We start from the raw sequence: 24,984 nt of genomic DNA, 5'->3' as shown, positions 1-24,984 counted from the left end.
CCCAGTATTTGCTCAGCCTCACCATACTGAGCAGAGTGCCACCCAGACGCCCACTTCAGGGTAGGGAGAAGCTGCACAGTTGTACAATGTCAGCTCTCACAGATGGCTGTTGCTCATTGCCTCGGTGATTCACTCGACATGGAGCCACGCAATGATGAGGTTGCTTTAACCACTTCAATGCTACAGGTGTACCGGCAGAGATTTGAGCTTGCAACCAGGTTCCTGGCATAGCTTCACACAGCAATGGACTGGGGAAGGACTCACATTGGATGCCCAGTACATGACATGTCGTATTTAAGCACCGCTTCCATTATGCGCTCATTCCTGGGAGCGTTGTCCACACTAAGCCTAGTACCAGTGCACAAGTTGAAAGCTTACTTTGGAAAACAGCATGGAAACAGCCCCTTCGGCCCACTGAGCCCATGCCGTCCATCGATCACCCATTCACTCTAGTTCTATGTTATCCCATTTTCTAATCCAATCCCTATACACGAGGTGCAATTTTAAAGAGATGATTTAACCTACAAACACACACACCTTTAAGATGTGGGCGAAAACCAGAGCACTTGAAAGAAACCCATGTGGTCACAGGGAGTACGTGAAAACTCCACACAGAGAGTACTAGAGGTCAGGATTGAACCCTGAACTCTAGCACTGTGTGGCAGCAGCTCCACCAGCTGTGCCTCCATGCCACCCCTGTGTAAGTGTGTTATCTTGTTGGGCGGGGTGTGGTTAAGGTATTTCTCACAGCAAGGATAATTAAATCAGGCTCTGTATCACTCTAAGATAAAAGGGACTTGCCGTTTCTACTAATGCAGTTCACTTGGAAATTCTTAACCATCTTCACCCTGACACCACTTGCCTTTTGTGGCTCCTAAACTGGCCTGACTTAAAAATAATATCAATCACCCAAGTAAAGTAAGTTTGTAAAAAGTGATTCATGCTTGGCTTTGAGATTGTCGATTACACAGCTCCCCAACATTTACTGTCCAGTCTCAGACAGAAAGAGGAAACATTAGGTTATTCGGGAGGCATCATATTTTGTGTAAAGACAGGTATTTGAGAGATAGGGGAGGTCAGAGCCAAGAGAATAACAGTGGATGACAAAACAGGAGTCAGACATTTTATAATTTATAGCATTTAATAAATCAGAAACCATGCAGTTTGGGATGTTACACAGCAGAGTTAATCTGGCAACACTTTTGCCTTACAAACAGAAAGCTGTGGTTTCAAGTTCCAATCAAGAACTTGAATGTGTAACTCAGATCAGTACTTCAAGGGGGCTGCAAAAGTACATTTAGTTTAAATCATCTTGAGAGTTGAAGTTGAAGATATTTTGAGGGAGAGTAGGGAACTGGCTTGATGAATGGTTCAATGCTTCTTTTATTATCAGCAAGGTGTAACAAGGTTTAGTGAAATTATTTTTTTGCATACAGATCTGTAAGATTATCCCTGGTTAAGTCCAGGAGACATAGAAACAGCACACTGTGTCCGTAAGCAAAGTCACCAAATGTTGTTGCCATTATCAAAGTCCAAGCTGCAGTTGGCCATTATGGCCTATTGTAGCCATTGCCTCCATCTGGATCGCCAGTGAACTATCATCCTTCTCCTCACCCACCCATTTTCAGCCTTTCCCATAACTCCTAGGGAAATTGTTCCCTAAACTGTTGGCAACAAAACCAATTAATTGCGTGTTTTATTCACATCAATAATACTATTTACTTAACAATATTGATATCACCTCAAAATTAACCCATTACTTACTTTGTCTGGGCCTCTAAGTAAAGAAGCAAATTCTTTGTTTCCATCTTATCTCTGCAGACACTGAGGAAGACATTCATTATGGATCCATCTCCTTCAAGCCGAAAGCATCATATGGTAAAATAGATTTTGTTTGAACATATGTTTTCATTTTTAATATGTTGCAGAGGGTAAAATAGACACAGCTGGGAACACATAGGAGTTGCTAACTGAGTGAATGCTTGTCATTTGCACTGTCCCATACTCAGCTCATTGACTTCAGTATTACTGAAAACAGGCTTGTCGCTTAGCAGTGTAAACGTCTAGTGTTTTTAAATCACCCAACCTCCACTGCTGCACACATACTGTGTTCAGATTTGCTCAACTAGTTCCAGTCCTCCCATAACATGTTCTGACATTGATTTTAATAAATGTTAAAATCTGCTTATCGGGAAAATCTAGGTAAAGAGATTTACTACAACCCAGTGGGGAAAGCATCTTGTTGAACTAAAATGTAATAAAAATGAACTGCAGATTCTGGTTTATACCAAAGATAGATATAAAATACTGGAGCAACTCAGTGAATCAGGCAGCATCTCTGCAGAAAATGGAAAGGAGCGATTCGGAACGGGACCCTTCCTCAGACTATCTTGTTGGGTTCATTTTTTGATGAGTGGTGTCTATCTTAAAACAACATGAACTGATAATATTGGGTGCACCCGAAATACTGTACATTGCTGAACACTCAACATTCACCCATTAATAGTGCAGGACAAAGTAGACCACTTGATTGCCGCCCCATTGTCCAACACATTAATTACTTCCATCATTGGCACACAATGACTGCAGAGTGTACTGTCCACAAAATGAACTGCAGATGCCTCAGGCTTCACAGCAGTTTCTCCACAACCTGCACCCTCAACAAACAAGTCGGATTAAAGCAGCATGGTGTCTGGAAACACCGCCATTTACAGGTTCCCCTCCTAGTTCCTTATCATCCTGACTTAGAATATTTTGATGGTCCTACATAATGATGGGATCCTGGAACCCAACAATAGCACAAGCTCCAAGAGGCTGCCAAGAGGCTTCAGCATCATCTCATCTCAAGGAAAATTTGGAGGAGCAATAAACGCTGGATGTGCCAGCAATGCCCAGATCATCAACAAAGAATACACTACAAAAAGGGAGAGTTCGAAGGTTTGAAGCTCTTCGCATTGATCAGTGGGGCAATGACATTGCAAGATCATGATGCAACCATACAGATCTTGCTCAAATGTGTTTAGAAATACAGTGTGGAAACATCCACTGAGCCCACACCGACCAGCAATCATCCCTACACTAGTTCTACAACCCATTTTCTGATCCTACACACTAGGGGCAATTTACAGAAGCCAATTAACCGACAAACCTGTACGTTTGTGGAATGTGGGAGGAAATGGGACCACACGGAGAAAACCCATGCAGTCACAGGGAGAAAGTGCAAACCACACACAGACAGCACGGAAGGTCAGGATCAATCCCAGGTCTCTGGTGCTGTGAGGCGGTATATCTATTGCTGTTCTACTGCTGTACCACTGTTTCTCTGTCCAAAATTGCATAAAGCTGTCTTAAACAGACTTTTGTTCAGTTTCACAAATTTCCACATAAATATCAGTGAAATACAGCATGTATTCAGTGAACTGGAAGAGGGTGAAATCCAATATCCATGCAATGTGGTTAACCCTGATTGCTTTTGTAAGATGCATTTCCCACAAGAACAATGATCAGTTTAGTTTAGTTTAGAGATACAGCGCAGAAACAGGCCCTTCGACCCACCTGGTCCACGTCGACCCGCACACCAACGCTATCTTTCACACACCAGGGATATTTTTTACATTTTACCAAGCCAATTAACCTACAAACCTGTACGTCTTTGGAGTGTGGGAGGAAACCATAGATCTTGGAGAAAACCCAAGCAGGCCACGGGGAAAACGTATAAACTCCGTGTAGACAGCACCCGTAGTCGGGATCGAATCCGAATCACTTTCCTCTTTGGGCAAATAAATCTTTGGGTTATCTTTTGGTAACCACTCGATTTTTCATAGTTTTGACTCACATGCACTTATATCCTCGATAATAAAATAGGCTGATGATAGAGTGATGATCAGTGACATGTGTCTACTATTGATTTCATGCTGCCTCCACATCTCAGTGGGAGTAATAGTGAGAACCATACAGCATGTGAACAGGCCCTACAGCAATGAAGTCCATACTGACTGTCCAGTACACACAATAATCACACACTAATTCTCCACCAATACCCTTTTATTCTCCACACATTCCCATCACTTTCTTCCCAGATTCAACTGGCATCCATTGGGGGAGTCCAGAACCAAGGGTCACAGTTTAAGAATAAGGGGTAGGCCATTTAGGACTGAGATGAGGAAAAACCTTTTCACCCAGAGAGTTGTGAATCTGTGGAATTATCTGCCACAGAAGGCAGTGGAGGCCAATGCACGGGATGTTTTCATGCGAGAATTAGATTTAACTCTTTGGGCTAAGGGAATCAAGGGACATGGGGATAAAGCCAGAACGAGGTACTGATTTTGGATGATCAGCCATGATCAAATTGAATGGCGGTGCTGGCTCTATGTTTCTACATACCTGGGGGAAATATACCGTACCCAATTATCCTACCAACCGGCACATATATGACACCTGGGGAAAAAAACGGAGGACCTTAAGGAAATCATGCTGTCATAGAGAGGACATGCAAATTCATCCTAGCCAGAGCTGGAGGCCAGGGTTAAAACTGCATCACTGGTACAGTGAGGCAGTAACTCTACCTGCTGCACCATTGCGTCACATTCATTTCCTGCACGTATTTACCAGATTCATCTGAAAACACTCATATCCACAGCTCCTGGCTGAGCCAGAAACGTTTTGTGCTGGCTCCCAAGTATCACAAAGGAGTTTAGTTCACAAATGGCCATCCCTGCAGCTTACTTTGTAAATGCAGTGCCTAGAACACACACTGCAACTGGGTTTTCTGGGCATTAATATCTTGCTGATCTGATCCTTTGGTAGAAAGAGGTAAGGATCTTTGTGTAGGAAGGAACTGCAGATTTTGGTTTACACTGAAGATAGACACAAAATGCTGGAGTAACTCAGCGGGATAGGTTGAGTCTCGATCTGAAACATCACCCATTCCTTCTCCCCAGAGATGCTACTTGTCCCGCATCAATTGTGTTTATTTAAGAATCTTTGTGTTTTTGTATTCAGGACAATGTGTTTAGGACATTTGTATTCCATTTCTCAGTTCTTTTGTCAATGCATCTGCTGGTGCCATCCTTTAATTGTAATGTTTGCAATTATCACAGGGCGCAGGCATGGTACACAACCCCCTAATCAACCTTCAAATAATGTAAGTACATTGATTACCCTTGGAGATCTCTCATGTCTAACAATTTTGTTTTCTGCAACAAATTGCCAGAGGGTGGTGAATCTGTGGAATTCATTGCCCCAGACGCAGGCTGAGTTATTGGGTATTTTTAAAGCGGAGAATGATAGGTTCTTTATTAGTAAGGACATCAAAATTTATGGATAGAAGACAGGAGAATGGGGTTGAGAGGACAAAACAGATCAGTCATTATCAAATGACGGAGCAGACTTGATGGGCCGAATGATCTAATTTTGCTGCTGTATCTTATGATTTCATGATCATAGGAAATTGATAAAGATGTTTTCAATTCAATTCAATTCAACTTTAATGTCATCGCACAAATACAAGTATGAGTACAACGAAATGCAGTTTTGCGTCAGTCCGTAGTAGTTGTGCATAAAGAAATTAAAAAAAATAGAAAGAGAGAAGATACAGAATAATCAAAAAATACAGAATAATTAAACAATGGGGACGGAGGGACCGGAGAAATCTATCGGCGGGACTCCGAGTTCAGTAATGTGATTGTATTGTTGTAGAAGCTGTTCCTCATCCTACTAGTACGTGACCTGAGGCTCCTGTACCGCCTCCTTGATGGGAGGAGGGCAAACAGTCCATGGTTGGGGTGTGAGGGGTCTTTGATGATCTTCCCAGCCCGTCTCAGACACCGTTTTCGGTGAAGGGCATCCATGGCAGGGAGCGGGGCACCGATGATGTTAAGTGAAGCAATAGCAAATCATTCCCATATCACTGTAACTTTTTTCTCTTTCAGAACCTGGTTTCTTCAGATGAAGACGGTTCATCTGTCATCTATGCACAGATGGCGCAAACAAAAATTTGAATAATCTTCAGAGATTAGAAAAGAAAATGGACTGGATATGTGGAAGGAAGGAGTTTTCAGAATTGAAGTCTTAACTTTAGAACTGTTGCGTAGCTTTCATCCTTTGTACATGCCCTGAATTAACAAAATCACAGCATCAGGCTTTTTAAGTAATAATGGGTTTGAAGAAGGAATAGATTAAAAAAAATATATAGTTTGAACATTTCTTCTTGGCTTTTGCAGATGTTATGTGAAATAGACGCAGATACATTGTGAAAAATAAATTGAACTTTTCAGATAGGTTTCCTGCCAATTTAACTACCATTTCAGAATTTAAATAACTAACAATGATAATTTAAATAAAGCATTGAAATCCAGGTGAAGTGTGGAAGTAGGAATCATTTTTTTCATATAATTTCAATAATTCTTCTTAGCTTCTGCAGATGCCATGAAAAGTGGATGCAGATACATGGTACAAAATAAATTGGACATTTTAGATAATTTTGCTGATGCAATGTAAAATGGAAGCAGGTAAAATGTGCAAAGTAAATTGAATGTTAGATCATGTTGCTGACAATTCTAAATTGCAATAACTAACAGTGACAATTTAAATATGGTATTGAAATCCAGGTGAAGTGAGGGAGTGATGGGCACTGTCAGGAGTGATGTGTTTAGCATTAGATAACAAGCAAAACCTATTCTCCCAAGCAGATATAAAACATATGGCAATATTTCAAGAGATGGCAGGTGAATTGTCCATGGTGTCCTGGCCAATATTTCTCCATAAATCGGTATAATTTATTGATTTAGTTATTGATATATCGCAATGGAAATTGACTGCAGCGTTTTCCAAATTACAATAGGGAATTCTCCTATGTGACTCATTGAATGCAACGAGCAATGGGAAATTTCAAAAGGGATTATACTGCTACAAATCCATAATTCCTTATTATGCTGTAGAAGGAACCATTTGGCCCATCAAGTCTACAATGATACACGGAGCAATCCCGTCCCACCACTAATTTACCCTATTCTTCTGACAATGCTATCAACCCCCCCCCCCCCCCCCCTTCCCCCCACCACCACCACTCAGCTTCACCCAGATTCCATCACCCACCTACACCTTGTGGCAATCACAATGGCCAGTTAATATACCAACCTACACATCCTTGAGATGTAAAAAACTGGAGCACCTGAAAGAAGTTCACACAGTTCCAGAGGGAATGTGCAAACTCCACATGGACTGGAGATCAGGAATGAACCCAGGTCACGAGAGCTGTGTGGCAGCCCCACTATTCACTATTCTACTCGAACACTCTTTTTGGTAATGCATTGTTTAATTTATTTTGTTTTTATGACCCCAAAATGTGTAACTTGATGTTACACCAAATGCGTCAGTTTGCATTGGTTACCAATGGGCCTTCCATCTTATCTTGCTATCCTTCAGTATCTCCCCCTGAAACACTCATTTCAACAGAGTCTTTCAATCAATCAAACTATACAAATTTTGCATAACTTCTCTACTTTTCACTTCTATTTCCTACAAAGAAACTATGTCCTTTGATTTGTTTAACATAGCTTATTTATCCCAAATCATTAGTTTTTGTGATTGTGTTTTTCTACTCTAACAGCCCTTTGGTCATTGGCTCATTTATGTTCTTCTCTTGCAGATGCTTTGTACTGCCTTATTTATCTTCACTAAACCATATAGAGTCAAAGAGTCGTACAGCTTGGAAACAGGCCCTTTGACCCAACTTGTCCATACCGGCCACCATGTCTCAGCTACATTAGTACCACCTGCCTGCATTTTCTCATATCACTCTAAACCTGTCCTATCCATGTACCTATCTCTAAATATTTCTGAAATTTTGCGATAGTACCTGCCTCAACTACTTCCTCTGGCAACTCATTCCATACACCTACGACCCTTTGTGTGAAAAAGTTACCCCTCAGGTTCCTATTAAATCTTTCCCCGCTCCATTTACACCTATGTCTCCTGGTTCTCGATTCCCCTACTCTGGGCAAGAGACTCTGTGCATCTTGCCAATCTATTCCTATCATGATTTTGTACACCACGATAAGATCACTCCTCATTCTCCTGCGCCCCAAGGAATAGAGTCCTAGCCTGCTCAACCTCTCCCTATAGCTCAGGCCCTCAAGTCCTGGCAACGTCCTCACAAATCTTCTCTATATCTTTTACAGCTTGACAACATCTTTCCTATAACATGGTGCCCAAATCTGAACACAATACCCCAAATGAGGCCTCACTCTAAATGTCTTATAAAACTACAACATGACCTCCCAACCTCTATACTCAATGTTCTGACTGATGAACGCCAATGTGCCAAAAACCTTTTTGACCACCCTATCTACCTGTGATATCACTTTCAATGAACTATGTACCTGTACTCCTAGATTCCTTCGCTCTACAACACTCCCCAGAGCCCTACTGTTCACTGTGTATGTTGTGCCCATGATAGTCCTCCAAAATGCACCACCTCACATTTCTCTGTATTAAATTCCATCAACCATTCTTCAGCCTACCTGCCCAACGTTCAAGATCATGCTGCAATTTTTGACAACCATCTCCACTACCTACAATACTACCCACTTTTGTGTCATCTTCAACCTACAATACGTCGATATCTATTTGCCACTTGTATAGAATGTAAAGAGATGTTTTTCTTTCTCTTCTGTAGCTCTGTGGAAACTATTAAGTGAGCATCTGAGCTCAATCCAGTTAACCACAAGCAAACTTTTATTGTGGCGGTTCCAGTCACCAAACAGTGCCTGCACGATTTGTGTCCTGGATTATGAAAGAAAACAGTGCACAGTTCAATTCCTCCACACTCACTAAGTCTTGTGTCACAGTTTCTTATGCAATTTTTTGTTGAAAAATAGCAGATTGCATGAAGCTGTACTGACAAGCAAATATATCTTCATAAAATAGCATTTAACTGATAGAGCTGAACCCTAATTGAATGTAAAATGTTCAGTATTTGCACCTGTAGGACTTTGAAGGTGCACTCTATTGGTTTTGCAATGTTTCAGAAATCATTTCTAAATGTCATTCCTTTCAAAATGGTCTAGTTAGCTCCCTCTTCAAGGTGTGGAAGATCTTGCTCCAGTTGTGAGACCATGGCAGAACCCATTCAACAGTCCAATGATATGTTCAGCCTCATCAGCATCCAATATTCCAGAACAAAGATACCCTGTGCAGCAATGGAAGGCATTAGAGATACTTGGACTTTAAATTGAACACATCACACCGGGTTTTGTTGGTCAGGAGTAAGTTCTATAAATGGGCTGAATAATGTCTGAAAGTTTTCTGGGTTTGAATAGCCTACGTCAGTCCAGGAGTTGGTAGCTGGTGTGTTCTGTGCTGATGAGTGGTTATAATCTGAATATTCTGGATAAGAGAAGTTTCATCGAAGGGAGAGAAATGTGGCAGAATGAATTGTTCGATTAGTTGTATTCGTCCGACATAAATTACAATGGTGCCATCTTACCAGCAGGGGAGCGTGAGGAGCAAAATAGAGATAGTTGCACACTGATAGTGACCACAGTTACTCTGTGTTCTTTAAAATGAAGATTAATATGTGGAACTCCTAGCGTTCTGTTTGCTTAATAGTAAACTTCTCATGAACCCTGAAAACTTAGTTCACAAGGACAGATCCAGGGGTGACATAACATAGAAACATAGAAAATAGGTGCAGGAGTAGGCCATTCAGCCCTTCGAGCCTGCACCGCCATTCAATATGATCATGGCTGATCATCCAACTCAGTATTCTGTACCTAAGGGATCAAGGATACCTAAATGGCAAAGGTCCCTAAAAGATCAAGACCAAAAATATCCTGTACCTAAAGGATCAAGACCAAAAATAACCAAGGATCCCAATGGCAAAGGTCCCCCTCTATGTTGTGAAGGAGACACAATGACAGCACAGTAGCACAGCTGGTGGAGCTGCTGCCTCACAGTGCCAGAGATCCAGGTTTGATCCCCACCTCGGGTGCTGTCTGTGTGGAGTTTGCACGTTCTTCCTGTTACCACATGGCTTTCCTCAGGGTTCTCTGGTTTTCTCCCACATCTCAAGGAGTCGATGAGAAAGTGAGATAACATAGAACTAATGTGAATTGGTGATCAATGGTCGGCAAGGATTCGGCAGGCCGAAGGGGCCGTTTCCATGCTGTACCTTTAAACTAAAAATGGTTGCGAACCAATGAGTAGCTTTGCCTCAATGTTTTTTGAGGGGGAGCGGGCAAGTGAAGTTGAGAGAGGGTGACAAACCTGATGAGGTCCGGATTGCTGGGGTTCTGCTGGTGTTAATGACGGGACCTCACCAACATATGGTAGCTGCATCTCCCTTCCGTCAGCTAACAGAATGGACCATCTAGGATTGTCCCAATGAATCATGAGACAGAGGGGGAGGATGTCTGCAAATGTGAGGGGGAATGGCGTGGATGATTGGGAGGAGAGACAATGGCATGAATAATTATCAGACATTGTGGGAAGCTAGAAAATGAATAGCTGGAGTTCTGGGAGAGATATTTGAACCCTCGGTGAAGGTACTGGAAACTTTGTATGGTGCCTGGAGTTGGACTTTTATTTCAAATGCCTGAAGTACTGACATTAATTTCAGATCAGCCTTTTATCTATTTGAATAGAAGAACAAGTTTGAAGAACAGGCTGCTTCTGTTCTTATATTCCTTTGCCATTTATGGTACAGATGAATTGTTCATTAATTTATTGATCCTTAATAACTGAGTGAGTCACCTTGATTCTGAATTTATATATTCTTGCTAGGCTTAGATATTCCATGAGACGAGGCTTACTTATTCAAATGTAATCCAGAATCAATAGGTATAAACCCAGTTCTATAACCATCCATTCTACAGAAAAAACTGTGCTTGTTTCTTCCAACTTTTTTCTCCATATCATCCATTTTTTATTTTTTTTTAATTTATTGTTTGGATTTTTGTATGTAATTTATGCTCCTCGTGTTAGTTGTATGTTCTGTTGTTCTGCCTGTTTTATGATGTCTTGCTTGTTTTCTTTTTTCTGTACAGCACTTTGGTCAGCTTTGGTTGTTTTTAAGGTGCTTAACAAATAAAGTTATTATTATTATTATTATTATATCGAAACTGGGAAATTTCTCCACCAATGCTGCCTGGCCTGCTGAGTATTTCCATCATTTTCTGTTTTTTATGTCACATTCCCAGCCTCTGCAGGTTTGCTTTTCCAAACTAGGATGTTCTACTGAATTACTGTGCCATATAGTACTGACGTTTCCTCTCCACCTGAAGCCCATTGACCCTGTGCAAAGTTGAAAATGAGGTGTTAGATATTGCAGTAAATTCTCTTTCCTTAATCTGAAACATTATTGAGATCTTTTATCATTTTACTTACTGCATCTGAAGGTTGCTGGTTGGACTGTTCACTTTGGTTATTACCTTCAAAGTAATTAGAGATTAGGGTTAGTACAGCTAATTAAAAAGTAGGCATGTTGCTTGTACAATATAACTTGCAAATTACCTGGTCTCTTTTGAAAACTGACCACAGCATAATGAATTTCTTCTTCACTGTACAGTTCTGAGTTCGGGACTGTCTGACTATCTCCTGGTTCCTTTGGATTTTCATTGACTGTGAAGGTGAATTAAATCAGTTTGACACATGAATATGTATTTGAGAAATCCATCATGCTTTTCTCTCAGCTGCTACTTCACTTAATGAGTGTTAAGAAGTAAGACTTTCTGATATATGTTTTGTCCAAGTAGTTATCTTGTGAGAGATTTATCTCACTTAGGCACAGGAGAAAGAGCTGAGCAGGGAGTTTAGCCAAGAGTGTGCTATTAATTTAGCAGATGAGCCACAAAAATCTTGGTGAGTGGATAAGTACAGCTGCTAACCCATCACTCCCAGTGAATAACACTTATTGGAAAAAAAAGACACAAAATGCTGGAGTAACTCAGCGGGTTAGGTAGAATCCTCTGCAGAACATGGATAGGTGGCATTTCTGGAGGGTGACCCAAAACATCATCTATCCATGTTCTCCAGAGATGCTGCCTGACCCACTGAGTTTGTGCCATATGTGCCACCATGTGGCTTTTTTGTAAGCCAGAATGTACAGTTCCATGTCTCTAATACTTATTGGAAGATGCTCTACAGACTAGACCAAAAGCAAAATACTGCTGACACTGGAAATCTGAAATAGAACTGAAAATACTAGAATTGCTGATTGGGATGGGCATCATCTGCTGTGGTTGCCCATGTTTCAGATTGATGCCTTTCGTCAGAAGGGATGGGTAAGCAGGATGATGCAATTTAAATTGTGATGCAATGTATTAGCTGATTTGTTGCATTACTTTAGAGAATGAGACAATTTTGGAAGAACACTGGAACAAAAGCATGAATACACAGTTTGACAACAGCTAGATTGAGGCAAAGGTGAAGATGGGCAACCTTACAGGGGTGTATGTAGAAGAAAGGTGATTGTTCAGCTTTGGAAGCAACGCGTACACATAAACATGAATAAAAAAAGTAACTGGAGATGCTGTTTTACAAAAAAAAAATGCTGAAGTGACTCGGGAGGTTAGGCACATCTCTGGAGGACATGGATAGGTGATGTTTTGAGTCAGGACCCTTCTGCAGAAGGGGAGAGAAAGCTGGGAAATTGGTGATGGTGGGACGTCTGGCAAGTGAGAGGTTGATACAGGCGAGGGGGGGGGGGGGGGGGTTAGTTGGTAGATGGGTTTGCAAAGGCCATAGATGAAAAGAAGACTAAAGGGTGCAGGAAAGTGAAATATGAAGCCAGAGGAAGAGATATAGGTGGAAGATGACAAGGGGAAGGGGAAAGTGAGATAGTGGTAGAAATGGAGTGCACAGGGAAGAGTGGGGAGAAAAACAGAGAGGGAGTGGTAGTTTGGTAACAACCTGTTGTTCATTTTGGCAGGAAAAAAATAGCAAAAAGAAGCATGTTATCTCCGTGGTGAGGGATTGCAAAGGTGCAGAAGGATTTAAGTGTCCTTGTGTATAATTTGTAATGATTAACATGCATGTATATCATGCAATTAAGAAAGTTAATGTTATTATTAGGGTCTGAAGCAGGATCCTCAACTGAAACATTGCCTATCCATTAACTCCACAGCTGTTGCCTGACCAACTGAGTTATTTCAGTATTTTGTGTTTTGCTGAAGATTCCTTGGAACTGTGTTATTATTTATTGTGAGGGGAATTGAATACAAATATAGGGAGACTTTGGTTATATCAGACATAGGTCATGACACATCTAGTGTAATATGTATGGTATTGGTTTAATTAGTGATAGAAGAATATTATCACATGCAAAACAGGTCTGAGAAGTTTGCCACATTAATAACTTGAATAGGCAGGTTGTCTTATGAATAAAGATCAGGCAGGCTAGGCTTATATCTGTACGAGAATAAAAAATAAATAGGGGCATAACTGAAACATGTTAGACTTGGTGAGGACTTGAATGATGGATGTGAAAAGCATGATTCATCTTGACAGTTCACCCATTAAGATTAAGGTGTTGAAGAGGTTCACATAGAAACATAGAAAATAGGTGCAGGTGTAGGCCATTCGGCCCTTCGAGCCTGCACCGCCATGTGTTGTATAAACACTCCATTTAATACTTAAACAATACAGCTCAATAATTAGTACAAAAAGGCAAGTTGTGTTAACATGTGAACTGTGAAGTGAGGGCTAGCTCTGTCGTCTGCTGCACCCCGTCAGCTGACCATGGAGGTTGGCATTGATTGGTCGGCCCAGATCACGCCAGTTCACGTGAGATTTTGAGCTCGCCGAACAAAGGTTCGAGATCAAAGTAACTCGGCCACATGATGGCGCCACAGTGTCACCCATTTAAGACAGAGTAAAGATGGAGATTTTTTTTCTTTTGATGCTGCTGAGTCTTTAAATGGTCTTCTTCAAAGATTAGTGGTAGAGGAGGAGACTACAATCAGACCAGACACAAATTTATGAAACCGACTTGAAGTGCTGAGTGGCCAGTTCCTTTTCCAATTTCTTACATATCTATAACTTCTGTCATAAAAGTCCACAAAATTTAGAGAGGAAAATTTGTTTTTTGTGAGACTAAATCTAAAGAGTTGGAAACTGTAAATGTACTAAATTGTGAAAGCTAACGGCTAATGATTTCCACACAAAATGCCTAAAAATATAAATTTATTAATATTTACTTCCATTTTTCAAGGCTTAACATATGATAATAGTTACGGAATGAGTGATAAATTTAATGAAGTTCATCGATAAAATGACTGAGAAAGTAATCAGTCCAATACAATTATATTGCCTTTCAAATGTGCTTGATAAAGTGCCACTTGATAATCCAAGAGATAAAAATGGAAGTAATACTGAGTATATGAAATTAAGATTTTCTTTTGAGTTTTTTCCTTCTCCTTTTCTCCCAGTTACAGAATGGTGAAATGCAAAAACAGGATGTAAATTAAGAAATGAAGCATCTCTACAAATTGCAGTCACTCTACTGGTGGATTACAACATAGGGGCAGAAGCTTAATTTTAGAGCTGAATTCTCGAGGGGAATTCAATACAAATATATCGAGACTATGCATCAGTCATATCAAGCATAAGTTATGCCACATCTGGAGTAACATGTACAGTATTAGTCTCATTAGTTATAGAAGAATGTCACTATGAGAGAAACGGTTCTGAGAAGTTTTCCAACTTAATAACTGGATTAGGTAAATTGTTTTATCAATAAAGGTCAGACAATAAAAGATTAAAAGGGGGCATAACTGAAACATGTAAGACCCAGAGAGGCCTTGATTGATGGATGTGGAGAACATGGTTCACCTTGCGAGGTAATCTAGAACTGTACTGATTGTGAATGATCAGCCATGGCCTCAATGAATGGCGGTGCTGATTCGAAGGGCCGAATGGGCTACTCCTGTACCTATTGTCTATTGTTTTAAAAATAAGACACCTCCTATTTAAGACTAAGGTGGAGATTTTTGTTTTGTTTTGAGGGTCCTATGTATTTGGAAGTTCTTCTTCCACGATTGGTGAAAGAGGAGGAGACTCCAATTAGACCAGACACAATTTTATGAAACCACAGAGTGGCCAGATCCTGTTCCAATTTCTTGTGTATCTAGATTCATAGAAACCACATAGTTATACAAAGGAGATGTTGTTTTGTGAGTCAAGTTGTGAGTTGGAAGCTGTAAATGCACCAAGTTGTGAAATCTATGACAAATGATTCCACAGAAAATGACTAATGGTATAATGATATTTACTTGCATTTTCATGGTATGGTAACACTGATTTGTTACTAATTACTGATGTGCCCGAGTAATACATTTGATTGTTCGTTGACAAAATAACAGATAAATTTAATCAGTGCAATACATCTATATTGCCCTTCAAATATGCCTTATAAAGCACCACTTGGTAACACAAAAGATAAAACCAGAAGTAATATTGGGTTATGAAATTAAATGGTGATAAGCAAAAACTGGGTGTAAATTTGTATGACAGTGAAGCAAAATCTGGGTGTAAAGTACCTATACAAATTCCACACACTCTCCTGATGGAGTACAACGTCAGGCCAAGTTGCTGAATACTACAGCTGAATTCTTCAATGCTTGCGGAGAATCATCCTCACAAAGTACTGCTGTGGGGGGCAAATTAAGAATCTCTAATGTGAGATAAATATCTTGTGATGTTAAGCATGTCTGTACCAAGATTGGCAGCTCAAGTTAAAATTCAGATCAGCCATTTATCTATGTGAATGGAGTTGCAGACATGGGGTATCATAGACTTCCTTTGTTCTTATTATTCCTTTGTGACTCATGGCACGGATGGTAGTTCCTATAACCCATTGATCCATATTATCTGGGATTAAGCATAATTTGGGAGTTGTATTCTCTTGCTACGTTTAGATATTCCACAAGATAGAATGGTACAGTGGTGCAACAGTAGAGTTGCTGCCTTACAGAGCTTGCAGCGCCAGAGACCCGGGTTCGATCCCGACTACGAGTGTTATCTGTACAGAGTTTGTACGTTTTCCCTGTGACCAAGAGGGTTTTTATCGAGATCTTTGGTTTTCTCCCATACGCCAAAGACGTGCAGGATTGCAGGTTAATTGACGGTGTAAGTGTAAATTGTTCCTAGTGTGTGTAGGATAGTATTAATATGTGAGGATCGCTGGTTGGTGCGGTCGATGGGCCGAAGGGCCTGTTTCCACGCTGTATCTCTACATTAAATTAAAAAAATTAAACTGGACTTAAATCTTTTTAACGTAATGCTAAATCTTCATATAAATCTCTGCATATCCATCAGGTTCTGCAATTGTTCATTCTATAGCAAAGGTTGTCTTTGCTTCTTTTTCACTCTAAGTATATGGTTGTAATTTACTAAATCTGAAGGCTGCAGGGTGGATCTCTCATCAAGGATAGAATAAAAGGATAGGAAAAAGAAGCAGCAGTAGGACATTCAACCCTACAGACCTGTTATTGAACCCTATCAATGTTGATCACCCATTTCACTTCTGTGTTTCCAATATTAGGATTAATATTTATGAAGGAAACTGTTCAAAATATTGATTGTGCAACAGAAGTTGCAATTACCTGGTCTCTTTTTGAATCTGACAGCAGCATAATGAATTTCTTCACTGCACCGTTCAGTGTTTGGGTTTGTCCGACTGCTTGCTGGTTTCCTTTGATCTTCATTGACTGTGAAATGAATTGAATTAGTTTAACTGTTGAAAACTGTTTGAGAAATTCAGCATTTTTTCTCTCTGCAACTGTTTCACGTTGTCAGTTTAAGCATTTATCCTGTAATAAGTACAGGATAAATATATTTAACTTACATGGACACTGGAAGAGGGATGAGGGCGAAATTAACATGAGGTTTTATGCTGAGCTGATGCAACTTCATTACAAGACCAATAGGATCTTGGTGAATGGATAAAGCCAGGTACTAACCCTCCACTCCTGGCAACTATTGCTCTGCTGGATAAACCAAATGCAAAATATTCTAGATGCTGACAAAACAAAACAGACAATACTATAATTATGTACCAGTGATAACTGTGGGAAGAGAAACGGAATCAAATTTCAGATTGATAACTTTTCATTGGAAACTATTCTTAAAATTGATCCTTGGGCTAAAAAGTCAACTAGTTGTCCTTCCACTGATGCTGACTGGCATGATGAGCAATTCCAGCCTTTTCTGTTTTATCTCTGCAGATTAAAATCATGTTTAATTCACGCCGATGTGAGTCCTAATAGTCTCACAGAATCAGAGAACAGTTGACTCATTATATCCATGCAGGTGAAAAATTAACTGACCAACCTCTAATGTCACTAATGACTTTTAATGATAGGCCCACAGCTCTTCAGGCCAGGCCTCTTCAATAATTGTGAAGAATGTTCCTACCTTAGCCCTCCTCTTAGATATGACTTTCAAAGCTGCCACTATCTACATGAAAATAAATTCCCTCATTTCCTCTCGAAACCACCTATTACTTTAAGTCTCAGCCCTTTTCGATGATGTTTTGATTCATCAGCTAGGAGAAATAGAGCTATCCTACTTACTTGTAAATCCCCCAAACCCCATCTACAACTCAATTAAATTCTATCTTAGCCTTCTCTGTTACTAAGAAAACAACTCCAGCTGAATTTCTCAAGCTTTCCTCTGAGTTGCAAGTTTTATAGTAGTTCGTAAATCTCTTCTGTACCATCTCCAGTGCAACTACATCTATCCTGTAATGTAGTGATCAGAACTCTGATCAGTATTCAACTGTGTTAAATCAGTGCATTTCTTTATGTATGCATTTCTTTCAGGATATGGATATATATTGCCAGCATTTATTGCCCCCCTCTCAAATTGTCCATGAGAAGATGGTGGGAAGCTCTCCTTTTCATCTGCACACTGACTTTTAGCACACTGTTCCCTGCACATTATTTGCACCTCAACCTCTCATTTCGGACCATTGAGTTTCCCAGTGCAGTTGCTTAAAACCTTCGCATGAGCACTAAGCTTTGTGCATATGTTTTAGTTTAGTTTAATTTAGTTTAGTTTAGTTTAGCTTAGAGATATGTATGGAAACAGGCCCACTGAGTCCACACTGATCATTGATCACATGTTCATACGTTCTACGTTATTTCACTTTCTCATCCACTCCCTATATATTAAGGGCTTAAGGTCAATTAGCCTAAAAATCCACACATTTTTGGAATGTGGGGTGAAATTGGAGCACCTGTAGGAAACTCATTGGGTCACAGAGTACATGCAAATTCCACACGAACAGCACCAGAGGTCAGGATTGAGCCAGGGTCTCTGGCACTGTGAGGTAACAGCTCTACCAGCCACACCACTGTGCTGTCCATTTTTTCTCAGAGTGGGAACTTGTAATGCTGCCTTGTCCTCATGACACAGCTCACAATTGTCTGGCAGTTAAATCAGTGCAGGTACAAGTTTCTCCTACCTGGTTTATGGATCCTGCTGTGGTAGATAATTATTGCTCCAACAAGGCAAAGAAGAAGCACAAGGACCATGGGTATGACTATGTGGCTCAAATAAGTTATCTTAACTGATGCTGGAAAGAAAAATAAGGAAATGAGGAGATTAAAAAAACAGAATAAAGTAAATGAGTAGTTGATCGTTGATGCAGACAATTAACTTCTTTCTGTGTGATATCCTTATTATAACTATAAATCTGATCTTGGATGTGTATTTATTTGTGTGATCTTTGTGTGCGATTCACATCTCCTCGAAAACACGACGTGCTAATGGTGACATTTTTACATACTCCAATAGAGATTTATGCTGTGAAGTCAAAAAATCGCCTTATCTGATTATTTCTTGTTATTTATGAAAATCTTCACAAATGTGCAGAAACTTGGAAAAAAATAACTGCTTTTTCCCTGTGCTTACAGCTGTGACATCACAATGGGATTGTCGCCCTGCTCACAACATTGTTGCTTATCCAAATACACCGAGTTCTGCAAGCTCTAGCAAGTGCAAATGCATTTTTTAAAGTCACAGTACACCGAGTTCTGCTAGCTAGCAAGTGCAAATGCATTTTTTTTTTAAGTTTAAAAATACGGGAGGGTGCATAAGGCGAAATGAGCAGCCCCTGCGCAGTTGTCGCCTATGGGTGAATGGGGAACGGGTTGCATTGATTGACCAGGCCTCCCGTGTGACAGGACCCAATGGGTCTCACTTGGTCTAACATAACAAGGATAAGTGGACAGTCTTTTCACATCCTAACCAGAACAGCTTACAGAAAGAGACTTCAGACACTGTTGGTGGCTAAGGAAGAAATTGGGAGAATATTTGCATCATCTTTACCCATAGGGAGGTAAAGAAAGACTCGAGGGTAGGTAATGGTGTACTTTTATATAAGAAGGGGTGCAAGGGTAAGTTCAGGTGAGTCTGAAGAAGGGTCTTGACCCAAAGCATCACTCATTCCTTCTCTCCAGAGATGCTGAATTACTCCAGCATTTTTGCTACCTTTAAGTTCAGGCAAACCTGATTTCAGTGATGGGTAAGTTACTGGATTGTTTTTTCAGGGTCAGAATTTTCCACCATTTGAATAGTTAAGGGTTGGTTAGGGATTGTCAGCACAGCTGTGTGTGTCTCAAATTTGATATAATGTATTAAAGAGGTCACCAAGAAGATTGACAGCTGTGGACATTGTTTATATGGACTTAAGCAAGACATTTGACAAGTTTCTGCAAGCTTGGCAAACCCTGAAGGTTAGACCACACATGAGACCTAGGGTTAGCTAGCCAGATGGATTTAAAATTGGCGCGGTGAATGGAGTCAGAGGTTGGCGGGGGCGGGTTGTTGTTCTGAATGGAGACTCAGGACTATTGTGTGCCACAGGGATCCGTGCTGGGTCCACTGTTGTTAGTCATCACTTTGGTTGATATTGTAGTTAAAGTACTCAGTACATTTTCAGCTGACACCAAATTTGGTGGTATAGTGAACAGTGAGGAATCTTACACTTGTTGCTTTGTGTAGGAGGCTGAGGGATGACCTTATACAATAGCTGTTTACAAAATCATGAGAGGAATAGATAAGGCAAATTATAACAGTCTATTTCATGGGATGGGGGAGATTGAAGGGATAAGTTTAAGGTGAGAGGAGAAAGATTTAAGAGATGTGATGGGCACTTTCGTCATGCAGTGGGTGGTTCACAAATGCACCAAGCTACCAGAAGAAACTGTAGAGGTGAACACAATAACCACATTTAAAAGACATTTAGACAGATTCATGCAAAGGCAAATGGGATTAGTTCAATTATAAAACATTGTCAGCATGCAAGTGGGTGCAAGAGCCTGTTCTCACACTGTACAACTCTGATTCCAAGTTGCTTCATGCCATATTTGAAAACTTGTTGGACATCCTAAACATGTATTGGTTGATACAGATCAGCATCTTCAGTTGAGCATTGCTATTTTAAGTTGTTGAGTCTCCCTGAAAGACATTGCACTTGGCAAGTGTGGAAGTAGAGCTATTGCCAATTCTCTGACCTCATTTATTTATAAATCAGAAACGGAGCCAAGGGTTTCGGAAACATCTTGGCCCCAATGCTACAAGTGCAATGTTGATACATTCTTGCTTGCACCAAATGTTCCCTTTTAGTTTCTCTCTTTAATATTAAACATCTAGTTAAGAAAATTAAGCCTCATATTTTTACATTGTAAGAAAGGTTTTATAAATTGAAATGGCTGGCATACTTAATTATTGATGAAGTGCACAGGCACATTGTATCAGTGATGTTAACTGTCTTTGGACAATAACATAAGACCTATGTCAGTGGCCTAAAGACCTCTCAGCCTCTGGCAGTTTAGTGATGTCAATAAAATACAAAAGATTAAGGAAAATTTGCAACCAGTTTCGAAATTAAATTTGACTAGTTATCTTTCTGCAGCTGAACACATGATATTGCAGTGTGGATGAGCATGAAACAGGATAGCAATGGGCTTATAAGCAAGGCATGTGCAGTATAGATGAATGATGCCTATAATACATGATAGTAATAAAACAAATCAGTTCTTGCTAATTAAAATAACTAGTTTAATTTACTTTATTGTTGTCATGTATACCAAGGTACCGTGAAAAGCTTTTGTTTGCGATTTATCCAGTCAAAGAAAATACTATACATCAATACAATCAAGACATCCACAGTACACAGATAAAGGATACAATATTTAGTGCAAAGATGGAATTGAAATAATAGGATTAGGTTTAGGTTTATTACTACTGCGTGTACCGAGGTACACTGAAAAGCATTGTTTTGCATGCCATTGCATTATGCTCCACTTTACACATTATTAAACAACTTCAACACTTACCAGTAACTTCAAGCTGGATTGTGGTAAAACTTCTCGGCATTTGCCGGTTAAACACAAGGCATGTCCACCATCTGTTGCGATGCCCAATCTTCGGAATGAACAATGATATACTGTTGTTTCCTTCTCTCGTGGAGTTAAATGTCTGTTCTAGAGCAATGTTTTTCCCTTCATTTTCCATCCAAATGAGCCTTGTTGTTTCTCTAATCCGAGAAACTGAGCAGGTAAGGATTACATCGTCTCCTTCAGCCAGAGGGTGAGAGGGAAATACTGTCACTACAATCAAAGAAAGCCTTTGTTTCAGCGATGGATGATGTTAGGGTAGTTCAACCCAAATATTTTTCACTCGGTCACAACATTTTTCCTTGCCATTAACTAATATCATAAAAGGAATGCATAACTATTCAAACCTGGAACCCATTCTACAGAATCCATTCTCTACAGAACAAGCTTGAACAGCTTTGTGCCACCAGTTCAAAGCCAGTACATTAGCAAATGGAAACTCTCCCATTGAGGGGCTGTAGTGTTCAACAAACTATCCCCATGCACGAATTCAACCCATGGCCATTTGATTACACAGGGCAATTCAGCTCAGCTCGGAATAATTGTTCTTTATGCAGTCCTAATGGATCCTAAAGATACCTTGGGATGAGAAATGTTATATGACCATCTTAGTTCATGTACCTGGATAGCTAATTATTTGAAATATTTATTTGTTCTATCCACCACATGCTCCCACACTGCTGACTATTTCCAGCTTTTTCAGTTTTCTTTCCTTATTTTCACAGTCTGCAATTATTTCATGTTAAGGCCTGAGAGTTTCCCCTTTACAGAAGGCAACATTTTCTTCTGGACCTACTTTCAGTTCTCAGCATCTGACTGTACATGTGGATGGCTGAATGTCTATTGACCTGTAATCTTCCTAATCATACTCCAGTGGTATATTTGTTGAGTACAAATGGTTTGGTTCACACTCAACTCTGAATCTAAATCCATTAGTTTGAAGCAGCTGCCTAACACTCCTGCTTCTCCCTGTTATAATTGGATATTGATTCTGTGCTCCTGGACTCTTTTCTCCATTAATTCGCAAGAATTTCATTGTCCTATATCTGGGACACATGACAATAAACTCTCTTGACTTGACAGGTGCATGGATGGGAAAGGTTTAGAGGGATATGGGTCAAACACAGGCAAATAGGACTAGCAAAGATGGGTGTCTTGGTCGGCAAAGATAAGTTGTCCTGAGTGGCCTGCTTCTGTCCTTTATGACTCGATAACTCTGAAGGGGAAAGTGTAAAAGGAATAGGGGAGATCTAAAATCAGAAGGGAATATGGGAACATGTTTGTTCAAATGTATGAGCAAACTTGTCCAACATTCCAGAACCCCAGCGTTTGGCAAGGTGTCTGCGGCTGGAATTGCATAGAATCCCATGAACCTCTTGCGGCATCTCAACCAAGAAAACAATAGGTGCCGTACATTTCCTATTGGTTTTTCCAATAAATTTCCAGGGTCTGCAACAGAGGCTGATGGAACTCTTACAGAACTCTTTCTTTGTCACTGCATTAAAATTCCAGGACTTACCTTTGGTGGTTATCAGTTCAACTGTCGTCACTTTGGCTGTGTCCATGGTGCACGTGTAATTTCCCGCATCTTCAAACTTGACAGGAGAAATCTGCAAAGGGAAACTCGTCCCGTTGAAATGTGGCAGCCTGACTCGATTCCAAGACGATGAGATAATTGGATTCCTTTCTTTCCTGTTAGCAGAAGATATCTTCCTTCCCTGCGCCACATCATTGTACTGTTTCAAATACCACGTGGATTGATTGCAGCCGTGCAGACAATCACAGTTCAGAGACAGCGAATTATCATCAAACATTGGCCAGTAAATTGTAGACTCCTTACCATAGGTAGCTGAAATAGACATTCAGGGGAGGAGTTAATGGAGCACAAAGAGGGAGGGAGAGGGAGAGGGAGAAGAAGAGGGGGAGGGAGGAGGGAGAGTGAGAAGGAGAGGGGGAGAAGAAGAGGGGGGGGGAGGGAGACGGAGGGAGAGACTGGGAGAGAGTGAGGGGGGATCAGGGAAGGAGGTAGAGAGAAAGAGAGTGAGAGAGAGGGAGGGAGAGGGAAAGAGAGTGAGAGAGAGGGAGGGAGATGGAAAGAGAGAGAAAGAGAGGGAGGGAAAGAGAAGGAGGGGACGAGAGGAATGGAGGAGGGAGACAAATGGGAGATAGTGGGAAAGGGGAGGGGGAGGAGAGTAGGAGATAGTGGAGGAGGGAGAGGGAGAGGGGAGAGGGAGAGGAGAGAGGGAGAGGAGAGGAGAGGGAGAGGGAGAGGGAGAGGGAGAGGGAGAGGGAGAGGGAGAGGGAGAGGGAGAGGGAGAGGGAGAGAAGACGAGCGACCAATGGAACAGATTCTTAAACTCCATTTTCATATCTGCCTCCACTGCCACCCCCCCCAGCAGTGCGTTCCAGGAACTCTCCACTCTGCACAAAAAACTTGCCCCACACATCTCTTGCAACCTTGCCCCTAACACCTTCAAGTGAACCTCCTCTGCACCCTCACCAAAGCCTCAACATCCTTCTGCGTAGAGTGGAGGGGGGTGAGAGGAGTGGGCATTTAGGGGGGGGGGAGACTAGAAACCCACACAATATTCCAAATGTGGCTTAACCAAAGTCCTATAAAGCTCCATCATGACTTCTTGACATACTCAATGTCCCAACCAATAAAGCAACCAGTTGCCTTCTTTACCTCTCTATCTTCTTGTGATGCCACTTGCAAGCAGTTGCAGTCTTGGAACCCGAGATCCCTCAGTACACCAGTGCTCTTAAAGTTCTTACCATTAATTGACATGAATATTTACATCAGCTCCAGAACCAGCACCATCACTATCTTTTGCACCAGCATCAGACCCTTTGTCAAAGATCCACATCAACAGCAGCAATAAATGAACATGCTGAGTAAGAATGCAGAGTGCGAGCAAAACTTGGTTAATTCATTGACCACATGAAACAAATACCGAGCAGCTTTTCTAATTCTGTAGCTGAAGTGGTTGAAACTGCTCTGGGAAACCTTCACAGCACACGGCCAGAAGGAAGGAAATGCAGCTGCGGCTTTAGCAGATTAGACAATAGACAATAGACAATAGACAATAGACAATAGGTGCAGGAGTAGGCCATTCGGCCCTTCGAGCCAGCACCGTCATTCAATGTGATCATGGCTGATCATCCCCAATCAGTACCCCGTCCCTGCCTTCTCCCCATATCCCCTGACTCCGCTATTTTTAAGCCCTATCTAGCTCTCTTGAAAGCATCCAGAGAACCTGCCTCCACCGCTCTCCGAGGCAGAGAATTCCACAGACTCACCACTCTCTGTGAGAAAAAGTGTTTCCTCGTCTCCGTTCTAAATGGCTTACTCCCTATTCTTAAACTGTGGTCCCTGGTTCCGGACTCCACCAACATCGGGAACATGTTACCTGCCTCTAGCGTGTCCAAACCCTTAACAATCTTATATGTTTCAATGAGATGTCCTCTCATCCTTCGAAACTCCATTCTCTCAGCATATGACAGTACCACCATCCCTGGAATTAACCTTGTAAACCTACGCTGCACTCCCTCAATAGCAAGAATGTCGTTCCTCAAATTAGGG

The 24,984-nt window shown here is 40.9% G+C and overlaps 2 protein-coding genes across 2 annotated transcripts in view; one reads left to right on the top strand and one right to left on the bottom strand.

Annotated features, from left to right (window-relative positions):
- The window catches only part of LOC129701492 (uncharacterized), a 47,721-nt gene extending 42,091 nt beyond the window's left edge, over positions 1-5,630 (top strand). The window contains exons 15-16 of the mRNA XM_055642716.1: positions 1,822-1,878; positions 5,100-5,630. Coding sequence (XP_055498691.1) covers positions 1,822-1,878; positions 5,100-5,326 — 284 coding nt within the window. The 3' untranslated portion in view covers positions 5,327-5,630. The remainder of the gene's footprint in view (positions 1-1,821; positions 1,879-5,099) is intronic.
- Positions 5,631-10,909: 5,279 nt separating this feature from the next.
- Positions 10,910-23,244, bottom strand: LOC129701491 (CMRF35-like molecule 8). The gene is made up of 4 exons (XM_055642715.1): positions 21,342-23,244; positions 18,464-18,574; positions 16,602-16,706; positions 10,910-11,619 (listed from the first exon to the last, which is right to left on the bottom strand). The coding sequence occupies exons 1-4, from the start codon at positions 21,517-21,519 to the stop codon at positions 11,441-11,443; spliced, it is 573 nt and encodes a 190-aa protein (XP_055498690.1). The 5' UTR covers positions 21,520-23,244; the 3' UTR covers positions 10,910-11,440.
- Positions 23,245-24,984: the final 1,740 nt, after the last annotated feature.

This window comes from Leucoraja erinacea, chromosome 11, assembly GCF_028641065.1.
Source record: "Leucoraja erinacea ecotype New England chromosome 11, Leri_hhj_1, whole genome shotgun sequence".
NCBI classification, from domain to species: domain Eukaryota; kingdom Metazoa; phylum Chordata; class Chondrichthyes; order Rajiformes; family Rajidae; genus Leucoraja; species Leucoraja erinaceus.
The sequence above is the reverse complement of the archived record's forward strand: the minus strand, read 5'-3'. Positions and strand labels throughout refer to the sequence as shown.

Bases quoted from the DNA above. Each gene is read 5' to 3' on its own strand.
- LOC129701491 (XM_055642715.1), bottom strand. From the start codon at position 21,519: ATGGAAAATGAAGGGAAAAACATTGCTCTAGAACAGACATTTAACTCC. The intron at 18,575-21,341 runs GTAAGTGTTGAA...TTTTCTTTCCAG, and splicing joins AATCCAGCTTGAAGTTACTG to CATCAGTTAAGATAACTTAT. The intron at 16,707-18,463 runs GTAGGAGAAACT...TTCATTTCACAG, and splicing joins CAGCAGGATCCATAAACCAG to TCAATGAAGATCAAAGGAAA.